Source organism: Octodon degus, unplaced genomic scaffold, assembly GCF_000260255.1.
Source record: "Octodon degus isolate 3935 unplaced genomic scaffold, OctDeg1.0 scaffold00075, whole genome shotgun sequence".
NCBI classification, from domain to species: domain Eukaryota; kingdom Metazoa; phylum Chordata; class Mammalia; order Rodentia; family Octodontidae; genus Octodon; species Octodon degus.
Window position 1 is genome coordinate 4,156,456 of NW_004524651.1, and position 16,615 is coordinate 4,173,070.

At 39.9% G+C, this 16,615-nt stretch overlaps 1 protein-coding gene across 1 annotated transcript in view; it reads right to left on the reverse strand.

Annotated features, from left to right (window-relative positions):
* Window positions 1-16,615, reverse strand: part of Yes1 (YES proto-oncogene 1, Src family tyrosine kinase) — a 50,684-nt gene that overhangs the window by 16,294 nt on the left and 17,775 nt on the right. Inside the window, exons 3-9 of the mRNA XM_023720422.1 lie at window positions 14,944-15,216; window positions 10,703-10,802; window positions 7,503-7,601; window positions 5,801-5,904; window positions 5,564-5,713; window positions 3,163-3,318; window positions 2,841-3,020 (exon numbers count right to left, since the gene is read on the reverse strand). Coding sequence (XP_023576190.1) covers window positions 2,841-3,020; window positions 3,163-3,318; window positions 5,564-5,713; window positions 5,801-5,904; window positions 7,503-7,601; window positions 10,703-10,802; window positions 14,944-15,208 — 1,054 coding nt within the window. The 5' untranslated portion in view covers window positions 15,209-15,216. The remainder of the gene's footprint in view (window positions 1-2,840; window positions 3,021-3,162; window positions 3,319-5,563; window positions 5,714-5,800; window positions 5,905-7,502; window positions 7,602-10,702; window positions 10,803-14,943; window positions 15,217-16,615) is intronic.

Consider the following 16,615-nt stretch of genomic DNA (forward strand, 5'->3'; position numbering starts at 1 on the left):
CCAGGCAGGTGCTGTGCTGCTGAGTTAGATCCCTGGTTGAAACAAATATTCTAATCTCAAAACAAACTAGCCTACTATGATGTACAATTTCTCAGCTTTTTATTTTTAAATTTCTGTTGTTCTGAAATTCCTGAATAGCTATCTTAAATATTCCACCAAAGATCCTTAAATTGAAAATCTGGAACCTTGACAACACATGAAGAAGAGGAAAAATGTATTCTTCCCTTCGTTGGAGAGCTGGAGTTACTCAGGTTGGAGTCATTCTTTCCTTGCTCTGATCAAGATTCTAATTTTGATCCACAAAGTAGTATTAGATACTTATATATTTTTAAGTTTACTTGAATCAAAAACTCAGACAACTGACAACTGCTCACAGCTAAGTGGGATACAGTGGCAGTGCTGGCCTGACCAATGGCTTTCAATTTTAGAAGATGCCACAGACTAAGAACACAGCAGATGAGAAGCTCAGAAGAAGTCTATTTGATGCTTCTCTATAACTGGTTAAAGGCATACCACCGACTTGAATTTATTCAACAGAAAACAAGTAAACCCTAATAAAGGGACATTTTACAAAGCAATAAACTGGATCACTCTCAAAAAATAACAATGTATGAGAGATCCTACCCCTATAAAAGGTGAAGAACAGTTTTTTTTTTTTTTTTTGGTGGCGGTACTGGGGATTGAACTCAGATCCTTGCGTTTGCCAGAGAAGCGCTTATCCTACTGAGCCATCTCCCGACCCTATCATTTCCAGATTAGATGAAAATGGCAACACAATGTAACAAGTGACCAGGCCAGTGCAGCTGGTAGTCTGGTGAAGAGACAGGGAAACCAAACTCCAGGTGAAAGCAATGATCATGGGTAGGCCGGGATGTAGCTCCAGGTGAGCATGGGTTTAACACCAGGGAGGCCTTGGGTCTGACCTCCAGGCCTCACAAAGTATTCATATGTACACACGTAATACATAATCAATTACAGAAGCCAGAAGCAACCAGAAGATCTATGTGTTGAGAGCAATGGGTTAGTGCTGAATTGCTTGAAGCAATGAGTTTTGATGGATTCTAGGGAACCAACTGCTTAAGTAATTGAATACCAAAATGGGAAGTACTGACTTTTAAAGCTAGAAAAACTTCTATTATGTAGTCTGATTTTCCACCTGAAAGTAATCCCAATTCAACGATCTGACAACATAGAATTTGACCATGTCTCCCAATCAAATTTCTTTTGTGATGTGGTACTAGGGATTTAACACAGCGAGTACTAAGCTATTGCATTTTTACTGTTTTTTTAAGAGAGGGTTTTGCTACATACTCCAGGCTGTCCTTGAACTCACAGAAATCCTCCTGCCTCACCTTCCTGAGTGGTGAGATTACAGGTATGTGCCATCATGGCCAGCATAATGCTTATTTGAGACAGGCTTTTAGTAAGTTGCCCTGGTAGGCATCAAGCTTGCAATCTTCCTGCCTTGGCTTCCCAAGGGGCTGCAGTTACAGGTATGCCCAGGCTTCATTATATTTCTCCCAGTTCCAATATCTTGACTTAAATTTCCTCCTGGTCCCCCTTTCCCTTCTCATCCCAATTCGTTCAGAGCACTCTTTGAAACGGCACACTTGGCATATCTGCAGTAGAAATTCCTTCCAAAGATTGCTACACACTCTGGTGCTTGAGAGTATTTTGGCTACCAATGAACAGGCTGCATCACTTAGTCCTATCTAGTTCTTTGTGCAGGAAAATTTTTTTTTTCTACAGTAAATATGTAGTTTGTAATACCTGTCACTACTAGATGAAATTACATCACTGGTCAAGATAGACTATGTAATAGAGAGGGTGACATAACCTATGACTTCAGTCTTATTTAACCAAGTACAATGGTAAATTAAAAAATTCAATTCAAAATATGTTACACTGGGCCAGTGAATGTACCTTCAGACTTGCTAGCTCCTCCTCTGAAGTATCATCAGCCCAGAGATGAGGGAAGAGCATCAGTCTTCCCTTTCTCCTGGCCTTTAACTCTACTACTGAAAATCCTACCTAGCACTCTGGGTTTGGGAGAATGCAACAGTGGAAAAAAACGAAGTTTCTAGAGTATCAGACTGGGTTTATAGTAAAATGAGATAAAACTATTTCCTTTACTTCTTTATTTTAATACTGAGGATATAAGTATCTTTCTGGCTTTATGATTTCAATTCAGTTTGTATACTTTCTATTTTTTCAATACCCCTGGCTATTTCATTTCCTTTAGTCAAACCTACTTCCCAAATCAATTCAGCCTGCCTACGTTGTCTTTTTAACCTTTATGATAGCTTCATGAATACCTGGAACCCTTACTATCCCATCAGTGTCACATTTCCTCTTTTTAAATGTCAACTAAATCTTGACTTAGAAAGCACTATGCAGGGCTGGAGAGACAGCTCAGCAGCATAAGTACCAGCCTGGCAAGTGCAAGGTTCCGAGTTTGAGCCTGGATACTGCAAAGAAGAAAGAAAAAAAAAAAAAAAGGAAAGTACTAAGCAGTAAAAATCTAGATTCAAAACAATTGCAAAATCTAGATTCAAAAGCACCTGCCTAAGCAAAGCACAGCGGCCAGGGTTTGACCCCCAGCATGCCATGCTGGCCCCACCCCTGGGGCATGGCTGAGACTAAGTGTGGTGGTGTACCTGTAATCCTAGCACTTGGGAGGCTGAAAAAAGGAGGATCACTACGAGTCCAATCTACCTAGTGAGACCCTGTAGACTCTGTATCCCCTGTACTAAATGCAGAACAACAACAACGAGGATCTTGTTTTTTAAATAACTTATCACCATAAGTACCCTAAGAGACACTAAAGCATACGTACGTACCTTTTGACATAAACTCAGTGACAATGTAAATAGGCTCTTCAGAAACAACAGCATAGAGTGGAACAAGCTTATCATGTCTCAGTTTTTTCATTATCTGTGCTTCTTGAAGAAAAGCTTCTGGCATCATTGTCCCTGGCTTTAGTGTTTTGATTGCTACTTTTGTGGTTCCATTCCATGTTCCTAGAGAGACAAACAATTTCAATCTATATTGTAAGATTTTCAGGGTAAACCTCAATGAACAGCAGTTGAATACTTAGACATTTTATCATAAATTGTGGACAAGAAAACCATCCTCTTCCTCCAAACAATGCAGGCTTCTTACCCATCCATACTTCACCGAAGCATCCTTGTCCTAGTTTAACTTCTAGTCGTAAAGACTCCCGAGGGATTTCCCAAGCATCTTTTGCTAGACCTTGAGTCTGGGGTTTCACAGTTGGACACACAGTTGTTAACTTGTGGCACAAACCATCAGCATGTTCTAGATAAATGAATAAACTACACTGTAACATAAATTCCTTACAAAAAACAAATACAGAATAGATTTCTTTTCTTTTTAGTACTGGGAATCAAACTTAAGACCTCATGCTTGCTAGGCAGGCACTGTACCACTGAAATGTATCCCTGGCCCTACACTGTTTTGCAAACCTTTTTAAATTATAGAAAAAGGAAAAAACCTAAAATGTCCTACCAGTTTTACTGCAGAAATATAAATCCAGCCAGGTGTGGTGGTGCTTGCCTATAATCCAAGCACTGGGGAGACTGAGGCATGAGGATGCTTTGAATTTGAGACCAGCCTGGACTACACTGTGAGTTTAAGGCAGCATGAACTACATAACAAGACACTGTCTCAAAGAAAAAACCACAAAGACAGAACTATCTATGAGAGGAAAACAAAGCAGTATACATTGTAAGAGCCAGGCACAGTGGCACACATGCATAATAACCTCAGCACTCTGGGAAGCTGAGGCAGGAAGACCATAAATTTGAGCCCAGCTTGGGCAATGTATCCAGAGACAGTCTCAAAAATAAAAAAAAAAAAGAGGGCTGGGGATGCATCTCAGTGTGAGGGCCCTGAATTCAGTCCCTACTACCATACACACACACAAAAAAAAAAGCAAAACATTTTGGTAAAGACATTTCACTGGGGAGATAGCTCAGTGGAATAATTGCTTTCCTGGAAGTGCAAGGTCCTGAGTTCAATCTCTGCTACTACCAAAAAAAAAAAAAAAAAAAAGTCACAGCAGCCAGGGTTCAATCCCCAGCAGAGCGCCCTGCCAGCCCCACCCTGGGGGGTGCACTGAGACAGTGACTGAGATTAATAACAGGAGAATCACAATGAGTCCGATCTACGGAGTGACACTCTGCAGACCCTGTACCAAATAATTAAAAAAAAAAAAAAAAAAAGACATTTCTACAGTAATACGTACTCAATACTTATGTTCCAGCTACTGGATTAATTCAGCACTTTACAAACATTTCATACAAATAAGTGGTGGATTCAGGCTCAGGTGAGATGGTGTACAAAATTCTCCTTTCTACACTGGGAATTATTTAATCTTAAGGAAATGCTGTTATTTCTAACATTAACCACCAATTTGTGAGACACTGAAAATCAAGGTAGGCATTCATTTGGGGACTGAATTTTAAATAAGGGAGACACAAAGGTAGGGGGCCCCGGGTTCACAATGGCCTGACCTGCGCACTATTGGGAGACACATGCCCTCCCATTCTCACCAAGCCACCACACAAGGTCACATCCTAACAAGGACAATGACAAAGATAGCCCACTTGGAACATGTTGATTTAATGTCAACTGCTGGCTGACTTGATACACTATAGCTAGCTGTCAAGGAAAAGAAGAAAGCACCATGGAAACTTGCTCTCCTCTACTACTAACCATTTAAAAACTTTTATAGATGCATTTATAGATCAAATTGGTAAAGAGAAATTCTGAGATTCAAAAGTCCTTTAAAGGTAAGAATGTCTATACTTGCTATCGTTGTATCCTTGAATTTTCAAGGGTAACAAAATGTACCTTCAGACCAAATTCCATTTGGTTTACTATTTTGTTTTGTTTGGGCTTTTGGAGATAGGGTCTCCCTATATATTATTTCAGGCTGGCCTTGAACTCACTAAGTAGTTCAGGCTGAGCTGGAACTCTGGGTGATCTTCTGCCTCAGCCTCCTCTTTGCTTTTTGGTTTTGTTTTTCCATTGGGCTAATACTTTAGGAAATCTTATGAGATCCACCATCTGTAAGGGAAGATTAAGAGGACATCTCACGAAGCTTTTTAATAGTAAGTGCTTAGTTTTACCTATTTAGTAAGTGTCCATAAATAAGCACTTTGCTCTTATGTTTTTTAATTCATTTTCACGTTCTGCATTTATGAGATGGGACTCCAATGTAAACACTGTTTGAGTAGGCTACAAGGATTCTAGTGACTATCTCAGTTTGGCACATTACCTAATAACTCAATTCAGACACTAATAAGTCTGTTCCTGATTTTACAAATAGAGACCAGGTATGGTGCTACACATCTGTAATCCCAACACTTGGGGAGGCTGAGACAAGAGTTTGAGGCAGCCTAAACTGTACATAGTAAGAACCCACCTCCCACACAAAAAAATAAAACAAACCTAGACATATTTATTGGGCCCATACAAAGACACAGACTTGGTTCTCACAAACAGAGAAAGTAGCATTACTGTGGAAATGTTTACCCACCTGTGTAGTGTTTCACCAATTTCTGCAGCGTATCAAATTGTGCTCTGGTTGTGATGTAGTATCCACCACTGTCAAGTTTCCTAATTTTGTAGTGTTTCACATTGTCACCCTTTACTTCATCCCAATCACGAATAGAGAGGGAATAAGCACCTAGGGGAAGAAACAATGTTACTTGACCTTTCTCAAAATACTGCCCAAGGAAACTATACTCTTGTATTCATGTACTGACATTCATACCTTTAGTAGTTTCACTTTCTCTTACTAAGAATATGCCTTGTTGATTCCCAGGATTCAGAAGTAATCGTTCAGCATCTTTTCTCCCCATTTTGCCAAAATACCATCTGGAAAAAATTAATGATATTTTGAACTGGGAAGTCTTAAGTCAAAAGACTTATGTAGAATTATCAATAAAAATGGAGTAGGGTAGAGAGCGCAAGAAAGAACAGCTATAGAATATGGCTTAAAGTATAGTAGGACATAAATTCTTTTTTTTTTTTTTGGGGGGGGGAGGCCTGAACATGGCTTCAGGGCATTTCTGGTTTGCAAGGAGTATCTGGGTTCTAACCAGTGCAACTTGAGCCTCAGTGCTTTCTTTAGCAGGCACTTAAAAGTACTGAGCTAATGGGCGGGCCCCCAGATGGCAGAAGGATCCCCCCCCCAATGCCTTGAGGACAGGTTTGGTTGGCTTGAGTTGTAGGGATCGAACTACAGCCACCTGAGCCAGACTGCTTTGTTGAAGCAGCCACTTAAAGAACTGAGCTAAGGGGCAGGTCCCCACATAAATTCTTATTTGCTAAAAATGAGCATTACAAATCGCCCTGTTACAATATGCTCTGCATTTCCACATCCTCACTACTCAGTAGGTCTCTTGCAGTACTCTGAGTCATAGGAACAGTAATAGAGAAGGAAAGGCAGCAAATAATGGTTTCTGTCAAGGACACAAGGAAATATTAAAACTATAGTAACAAGAGTAGGGGCAGTTCCTTGATAACAGTGTGACCCTCCCCCCCCCATGTTCAGGAAGATACAAGTAACAACCTACATTATAAAAAACTCTGAATTTGCATGGCTTTGACTCAATATAGCCTAGAGAAAAAAAGGCTGATTCTGTTTCCCAGAAGAGAAACAGTTGACAGGATACTGGGGAAGATGATGAAAGAACACAGTAACAAATGTCCTGGCAGAAAAGTTACTCAGACAAATTATATGTTCTTATTAACAATGAACAACTACTGTATTGTTAGAGTAGCTAAATTGATTGTACCTAAAATGAGTGTCACTGGCTGTGATCTTTGACTCTTTTAAAGCTGCAAGAACAGCCCTCAGAACCCCACACCCTCTGCAACCAGGTTCCCCAGCTGTTAGCATTTTGCTTCACCATATTCTTTCCCCCTCCCCATTTATGTTGTGTGTGTGCATGTCTTTATTTCTATAACTGAAAGTTGCCAACACTCTCAGCCGTGACCCTGAAGATCTCTCAGTATGTTTACCAGAAGACAAGGACATGCTACTACAGAAACAGGTCCCAAGGACTGACCTGAGTTTTAAGCGAGGTAAATTTTCAGTGAGTTTGCAGAATAGGAAAAGGGATAATGGGGCGGGGAGATGGCTCAGTAGAATAAGCGTTTCCCTGGCAACCACAAGAGCCTGAGTTCAATCCCTGGTTACTCAAAAAAAAAAAAAAAAAAGGATAATTTTAAAAATTAGTGGACGGAGGAGAAAGACCAGGCATAATAGCATGATTAATGCACTCACTTATGATACTGCTTTAAGTGGATACTATTACATTAATTATTAATTCTCAAGTAACATCTATTGATGATACATTAGTTGTAGTAAGACTGGTAATTGTGTGTGTGTAAAGTTGTGGCTAAATGGAATGTGCATTAAAACATTTCTAAAGTCAAAAGAATTAATAAAACATGAGGTGTCGGCATACTCTTCAGCCTGAATGGAGTCGGCAGGCGCCACATAATTGCTGGGGATGTAACCGTTCTTTCCAGTTGCAATTGAGCGTGCTTCCCACCAGTCTCCTTCCCTGCAACACAAAGCGACAGTTACCACTTGCACACCACTGCCCACAGCAGTGTGTCACACATGCTGCCTGCCTATCTGAAGCATAAACAAGAGACACTACTTCCATTCTTACTTATGCATTCATTTGATCAAGAATCAAACTCAAAGGAGAATATTTCAAAACAAAATTTTACATGACGCGAAAGTACAACTGCAATGTAGTTCAGGCTGGCCTTGAGCTCACTTGTAGCTCAGGCTGCTCTCAAACTCAGAAAGATCCTTCTGCCTCAGTCTCCTGAATGCTGAGATTACAGGCGTGTGCCACCATGCCTGGCTTCACAATTGCATACTTCTTCAGACAAACAACACAAACCCCTAAACAACACAAACACCTGGTTGTAACATTATTTTTAAGTAATTCTTTCAACCTAAGATGATCAACTATAGTGAATAATCAGAACTCTTTCAAATTGTTCAGTTTTGATTGCATCTGTAATCTCTTAACAGAATCTGCTACCATAAAACTCCACTTAAGGTGTTCAAGAGTGGTTTTTAGTACATTTGACAGCCATGATGGTAACTTTTAGCATATTCTCATCACCCCTAAAAGAAGCCCTTTACTCATCAGCAGTCACCCCCAACCTACCTCCCCAACAATCTCTAATGTGCTGTCCATGTGAACATGCCTAGAGTGTGCATTTCACATGAATGGAATCATTTATGTGGGCTTCTGTGACTAGTTTCTTTCACTTAGCATAATTTTTTCAAGGTTCATCTATGTTAAGCATATATTAGTAGTTGGTTCTTTTTCTTGGCACAATCCTTTTTAACAATACATAATCTATAATTTTTTCCATTGTTTTAGGAAAAAATACGTTATACTGACACTCTTATAACCACTCAAATGACAAAATCTGAATTTTAGAATAAGGCATATGTACAAAAATGATAACCAAAAACATCTTAATCTTAGTAAGACTAAAATTCAATTGCAATTCAAAACATGAGTACTGCACGTGGTTTGTAATATATAAGCAAGTGCTTTTTCTACTGAGCTATCTCCCTGGCCCAAGTACAAATATTTTTAATCTTTTATAAAAGATGTATGTATACCTAATTCAGTATTTCAGATTAAATATATTATCTAAATTGAAATTTTATAATCTGCTATCTAAAAACTGAAATGAGAAATCCTTTGATAATTCACAGATGGATATATTGGGTTGTGCTTTCCCAGTATGAATAAAGTACTTTCAGATGTACAATCAGAAGATACTGTGTTGGGTCCTACTAAGCATCCACTGACTCATCCACTGATTTCATCAAACTGAAAGCCTGGTAAGTGAGAATTTATACCCAAGTGTGCAGAAAACAGGTTAAAAAGCCATCCTTAACTCAAGGGTTCACAGTGTAGAGCCGGGCTTTGCAAGCTCTGGAGCACAGACAGTCTGGGCTTAGTAAAACTTTGCAGTGTGGCTAGTAGGACGCTTACCAATACTCCTAGCTTCCACCCACTTTAGCTGCTTTACATGACAGAAACCACACCCTGACTGACAACCTGCAGTACCTCTGCGCCCAACTCTGATAAACATCTCCTAGTGATTTTGTCCCAGGCTGAAAACTGATGGTCCAAAAGAATGACAAAGCAAGGCACGATGGTGCATGCATGTAAGGAGGCTGAAGCAGGATGACTGTAAGTTCAAGTCCAGCCACAGGGACTTAACAGGATCCTGCCTCAACACAAAAAATAAAAGGGCTTGGGATGTAGCTCAGTGTGAAAGCCATGTGCTCAATCCCCAGTACTGCAATAAGTAAAGAAAATAATGACAAGCCAAATGACAAATTACAACCCTTAGTATTATAGTCAATCAAGCCAAGCAACAAATAAAACTCTGAGGGGAGTTAAGACTGACCCATGCACAGGGTGTCATGTGAGCACTTAGAGAAACACTCATAAGGCACAGAGACAGAGCCAGGTAAGGGAGGCTACAGGCGAAGGCGTCACTGAGAAGGCACACAGGACGGGAAGGGCTGGAACAGGGGTTCGGGGACTGAGCACTTGCCAGCATTCATGAGGCCCTGGGTTTGATCCCCAGCACAGACAAAGAAGGAGAGAGATAGGAAGAAGACAGAAAAAAAGGAAATAATGTCTATGAAGGTACAGAGAGGGTGAAAAACCCCAATGGACTAAGAAAACTGTGAGCACCTCAGTATGGCAGAGTGGGAGAGTAAGAAGCACATAGTAGGTTCTCAATGAATTAGGATTATTATTGCTGTTCTTTTATCTTCATAGCAACTGGCAGCTACTGAAGGGTTTCAAAGCAGAGACTTGATCATATTCTACATTGGGGGTGCTAACTGTAACAGAAGAGAACAGGACAGAGGGAAACATGTCTGGAAGCAAGGGCCCACAAGTATATATACTAAAAGTTACAAAGTGGCTGTTATGCTTCCTAATAAAATTATGGAATTTTTTCCCCCATAACAAACATCACATTTTCTGTGGTGTGCCAGTAATGACAAAAAGTCTGAGTCACATAAGAAAAGGCAATTAAATGTGGTCAGGTTGGGGATACAAGGGCTCCTTACACAACCATCTCTTTTTTAGGTGAAAGGAAATGTTTTTGGTCCTGGGGATCGAGCCCAGGGATTTGACACTGAGCTATATACTTCCAAGCTGTTTTCATTCTAATTTTGAGTTATGATTTCCAAGTTGCCCAGGCTGGGCTCAAACTTGCAATCCTGCCTTAGTTTCCCATAATACTGGGGTTACTAGCCTGCCCCAGGATTCTTGGTTGGCGAGAGATCTTTAAATCACCTGCTACTCACATAAGGACACAGAAGCCTCTTTATCAGACTTCGCATATACCTCTTCCAACTAGTTTTTTATTCTTCAGTCTCCACGCTTCATGGTCAAACCAATGTAGCACAATCTGTATGAGTAGTTCTGCGTATTGCAGTCATCTTATGCCATGTACTGCAGGAAGCCAATGGACCGTCCAACCCAGGGGACAGAGACCCAAGCCTGAGTTTCATTATCGGCTAACTGCATTATCAGTTAGCTCAATGGTTTAAATGCAAAGAAAAGGTTTCTGTATTCCTCTCACAAAATACAACACTTACGTATTGTTAATGATTTGAAATCTTTCACCCTTCTTAAATGAAAGGTCTTCTGTAGTTCTAGCTTCATAATCATATAAGGCCACAAATATAGTAACACCACCTAGCACAAGAAAAAAGACCAAAGTAAGTTATACAGATATTATATAAAAAGAAATAAAGTAATACTGCCAGCAAAAAAGCAAACAGCTCCCTAGTCTTCAGCCTCAATTTTTAGAAGCTCAATTTTTGGGCAGCTGGATTTGAGCTGAGTTAATAAGATATTCATTTTCTTGGTGTACTGTCTGTCTGTCTCTCATATATATATGTCAGCAGTACAGAATCGTTACAAACCCCGTGGAGGGTTGGACCAAGTACATAACATATCTTCATTTTTTTCTCCTTCTTTTCCTTCCTCTCCCTTTTTCTAGCTCTTTCCCATCTGAACAAGATCTATCTCCCTACTTATTTTCTGTCTTCCATTTTGCTCTTTATTTATACTATGGGTTTCTCATATAAGAGAAACTATGAAATATTTAAGCTTGTGTTTGATTTATTTCACTTAGCATTATGGTCTTGAGGTGCATACATTTTCCAACAAATGACTCATGCTCACCCTGCTTTATGGCACAGTAGTATTCCATTACGGGCAAATGCCACCTTGTCTTTATCCTTGTATCTGCTGATGGGCAGATAAGCTGCTTCGAAAACTTATCTATTATCAGTTCTGCTGTTATAAACATGGGCATGCATACACCACTGTGGCATGGTGTCTTTAAATCTTATGAGAAGATATCTAGAAGGGGAACACTTGAGTCAAATAGACTTCCCATTTTTAATTTTTTCAGGAATCTCCATACTTCTCTCTGTAGTGGTTGTATTAGTTTATGTTCCCACCAACTATAAAGGAAGCTTCTTCTTTCCAAATCTCCCACAGCTTTTACCAGCATTTTTCTTTTTGAGACAGGGTTTCACTGTGCAATTCAGGCTGGCCTTGAATTCACACTCTCACCCAGGATGGCCTCAAACTTCTGACAACTTTCCTGTCTCAGCTTCCAGTGCTGGGATTACGGACAACCGCCACTGCACCCTGCTTTTTCAGTTGTTTCTTGACAGCCATTCTTTCTGGGGTGAGATGGAATCTGTGTTCTAATCTGCACTTTTCCAAAGGCCAGCAATGCTGAACTTTTTTTTCACCCTGACAAAGATTCTCAATATGTAGTTCAGGCCAGCCTTGAACTCATTGTGTGGCCCAGGCTAGCTTTGAACGTGTGGCAATCTTCCTGTCTCAGCCTCCCAAGTGCCAATACTACAGACTCACATCATTGCGCCTGGCTTGAACTTTTCTTCATGTATTTACTGGCCATTTGTACTTCTAAGTGTCTATTCATTTCACTTGCCCATTTTTTTTTGTTGCTGTATCTTATATTTTGAGGTGTCTTTTTTTCTAAGTTCTTTATATATTCTAGGTATTAGTCACTTGAGAGCTGGAAAAATTTTTTCTCTGTTCCGTGGATTGTCTGTTAACTCTATTACTTTAGCCATACAAAAGCTTTTAAACTAGATGGGATCTCATTTATTGATTCTCAGTGTTTTTCTATATAACCACAATTCTGTTCAGAAAGTCCTGGCCTACATCTACGTCTTCAAGAGTTTTACCTATTTTATCTTCCAGTAGATTAAGTGCTTCTGTTGTAACATTTAAATCTTGGGTTCACTCGTCTCTTAATTTAGTATACAGTAAGAGATCTAGGTCTAGATCCCATCTTCTGCACATAGATAGTCAGCTTCCAGCACCATTTACTAAAGAGGCTGTCTTTACTCCAATGTGTGTTTTTTGGGCTCTTTGTCAAACATCAGCTAGCTCACTGTGCTTGGGTTGTTTCTGCTTCTTCTATTCTGTTCCACTGATCCACATCTGTTTCTATGTCAGTATCACACTCTTTTTAAAAAAAAATTTTTTTTAAACATTTATTTAGTGTGTGTGTGTGTGTGTGTGGCCAGCTCAGCCCACCAGGGGGCGGCTGGCTGGCATGTGGTGCTGGGGGATCGAACCGCGGTCCCTGTGCTTTGCCAAGCTTGTTCCAAGTAGGTGCTTTAGACCACTGGGCCATCTCTCCAGCCAGTACCACACTCTTTATAGCTTTGTAATATAACTTCAAATTCCAAACTGTGATGGTTCTTGCTTCACTCTTGTTACTCAGGATTGCTTTTGCTATTCTGAGTCACTAAGATCTCTCCTAAGTCCTTCCATGAAACCACTGTACTGTAAAAATTCTAAAATTCTATCCACTCAGAAAACCTAATTTTAGGGGCCAGGGAGATGGCTCTGTGGAATAAGCGCTTCCCTGGCAAGCGCAAGGGGCTGAGTTCAGTCCCTGGTTCCAAAAAAAAAAAAAAAAAGGAAACCTAATTTTGACTTTCAAAGCAATATCTCTGCCTTAAAAAGTTAAATTACAAATCAAGTCTTTGAGAGAGGTCTAGCAAGCACTATACTGGCACTGGCCTCGACCTCTTGCACACATTTTTATTATTATTAATAGTTATCTAGGATTTTACTTATAAGTTTAAAAACTTAAAAAAATTTGTCTTCAAATTAAATGGTATGGCCGGTATGAATTGGTATATTGTCCAAAAATAACTCATATTTGGCAATGTCTACAGATGCTTAAGGGATGAACACACTGAACGACCAAATTATTATGTGCAACTGGAAGAAGTAACAGATTATGAAGTGCAGGACATTCTAGTGTTTAAAATTACTCAAGGCAAGTGTTCTGGTTAAAAAACCCATAATATGGCCTGGCATGGTAGCACTCAGGAGGCTGAGGCAAGAGGAACGCTGTGAGTTCAAGGCCAGCCTGAACTGCACAGTGACACCCTGTCCCAAGCTCAAAGGCCCAGGTTTGATCCCTGGTACCGCATGCTGTGCCAGCCCTGAAACCGGGCATGGTGGTGCATGTCTTAAGCCCAGCACTGGGGAGGCTGAGACAGGAGAATCACTACCAGTATGAGCTGTGTAGCAAACTCTGTACCAAATGAATGAATGAATGAATGAATGAATAACAAATAATGAATTTGTGGCAGCAGCTTGAGGGAAAGAACAAAATAATTTAGAACAAAGTACTTTAATTAAAAAATGAAAAATAAAATTAGCATTATCTGCCAGATGTTATGGCACATGCCTGTAATTCCAGCAGTCAAAATGCTAACCAAGGAGAATCACCATGAGTGTAAGAGCAGCCTGAGCTATATAGTGAGTTCAAGGCTAGCCTGCACTAAATAGTGAGACCCTGTCTCAAAAAAAAAAAAAAAAGTTTCTGACAGAAACACTATATTATCATTACTAAACTGTCATGTATTAAGTAATTTTTGTATTACTTTAGTATTGCAGAGTACAATACTACAAATTTATAAGACTCTTTAAGGGAAAATGTAGGTTTTCAATCTTTATAATCCCAGTGTCTATTATGTAACAGGTGTTCAATAATTATTTGAATAACAAGATAATGAAATAATGGTATATGTAGTGGTATATAACCATCATGAAATCATGAAAAAAAAAAAATCAGAACCAAACAAATTTCTCTAGCCTAAAAGAATGAGTATTGGGGGCCAGGGATATAGCTCAGTGGCATAAGCACCTGCTGGCAAGCGCAAGGTCCTGAGTTTAATCCCTGGTATCCCCATTCACTCCTTCAGAAAGAATAATGAGGTTTTTTTTTGGCAGAACCGGGGATTGAACTCAGGCCCTTGCGCTTGCCAGGGAAGTGCTTATTCTACTGAGCAATCTCCCCGGCCCCAAGAATAGTGAGTCTTGAAGCAATGGACACAGACATATTCTAGCTTGGTGTCAAGTACCAAAAAAACAACAATTACTGGTAAAAATTTTTCATATAGAAATACCATTATATATGGTATATATACATCAGATATTTGGTATATATACCAAATTCAACAAGTTTCAGAGCAAGCAAGTACCAAAGTGCAACTATCTTAACACTTTTTATTTTTTGTATTTTTAGGGAAGGGTCTACAGTGTATTCACAGTCTCACTGCTAGATGGGACACAGTGATCCGCCTGTTTACAGCCTCCCAAGAGCTGGGATTAGAGGTGCACATCACCACACCCAGTCTGAGACTTTAATATTCGGGACTTTTAATTTTTACACCTATTTATTTTAGAGGTATTTTTCTTAATAGCAGACACATGTGTTTTCCGAGGTTCTGTTCTCTAACAGCATCACCGTCCAGCTGGCTCTCACCTGTTAAACTAGCAGGATAAGAACTTGGCACCACTGAGAAGGAAGATGATGCTCCCCCAAAAGGAGTCACTCCTGAGGATCCCCCAAATGGCGTTATGGAGAGACTGCTGAAGTTCGCTGAAGTGCCCTTCACTGAGGACGACGGTGTCACTGTAGTGTGCTCTGTTCCATAATGGCTGACACTGGCACTGACAGGCTCTGAGCTGTTTTCAGTTCTGTATTTAATGGCTGGGCTTTTGTCTTCCTTACTTTTAATACAACCCATTATCAAATCTAGAGATAATAAAGCAGATATTTTGAGAATTAGTTAACATCCTACTTAAAAATAGGACTTTAACCAAGGCAACCCCCTCAAGAAAAGTAACAAAGCAAAACCAGACATCTGAGAATAGTATTTGTTTCCCTAATTTATCTCATTATGATTTTGCCACAGTCTTATTCTAATTGCAAGGGTCTTCAACTCAAGTAGTCCAACAATAACACATCACAGTAGGGGGAAAAAGCAAGGGTTCCAAAGCCAGTGAGGCCTAAACTTAAATCCTGGCTTCCTGCTTAGCAGCAGTGACTTTAGGTATGTTGCTTAACCACGACACCCCACTACTGTACTTGAAAAAGGAGTTACCTACTTCATATCATTTATGAGGATTAACTTCCATAGAAGTTCTAGACAATCTGGCATATACAGAGTATTAGCAAATATGGCTTTGTTTTTTCTACATAATCAGTATTATTGTTAACACAATAGAAATATAATCCAAGTAACAAATGTAAGCCACATATATTAAGATTTCTAGTAGCCAAATTAGAAAATATAAACAGGTAAAACTAAAATGCACTTAACCCAATACATCTAAAATAACACTTGATCAGTATGAACATTTTCAGGAAGATGTTTCATATATATATTTTTGTAATAGGTCATGGAAATCCAGTGTATATTTTACATATGTGGAACATTTTAACTTGTTACTACTTCAAGGGTTCAGTGTAGGTGGTGGCTACCACTCAAGCCAAGAGATCTATTCCTCTTCCCTTCCATACTGTTATGGTTTGTGTATAGGTGTCCCCCCAAAGCCTCACAGTCTTGGGGCAGCCTCTGGAGTTTGTGATTGATTACTGTGGGTGTGGATGCTGCACTTCCCCTGGGGTAGGTAATTTGCATTACAATGTAAGGTGGGAAGAGAAGCCAGCTGCTTGAGCTGCTGCCGCCCCTCCCTTGCGCTCTTGCTCTTTGCCCGTCACCATGAAAGGTTGCCCTCTGCTATGTGCTGCTCTGCGTTGGACCCAGCTGAGTATGGACTGAAACCTCCAGTAACTGTGAGCTAAATAAACCTTTCCTTCCTTCATTTTGAGTGTCGGGTATTTGTCCCAGCAATGAGAGAAGAGTAACTAAGACACATACCAACAGGTCAACAGATCACCAACAGAGTGAAAGACAACCTACAGAGTGGGAAAAAAATTCTTAAGCCAGTTCTTCAAACAAAGGACTAATATCTACAACATAGAAAAAAAAATCAGACTCCCCCTCCCCAAATTTGTTTTTTTGCTCCGAATGCCTTCAGGGCAGGTTTGGCTGGCTTGAGATGTGGGGATCAAACCACAGCCACCTGAGCCTTACTGCTTTGTTGAAGCAGCCACTTAAAGAACTGAGCTAAGGGGCAAGCCCCTCCTC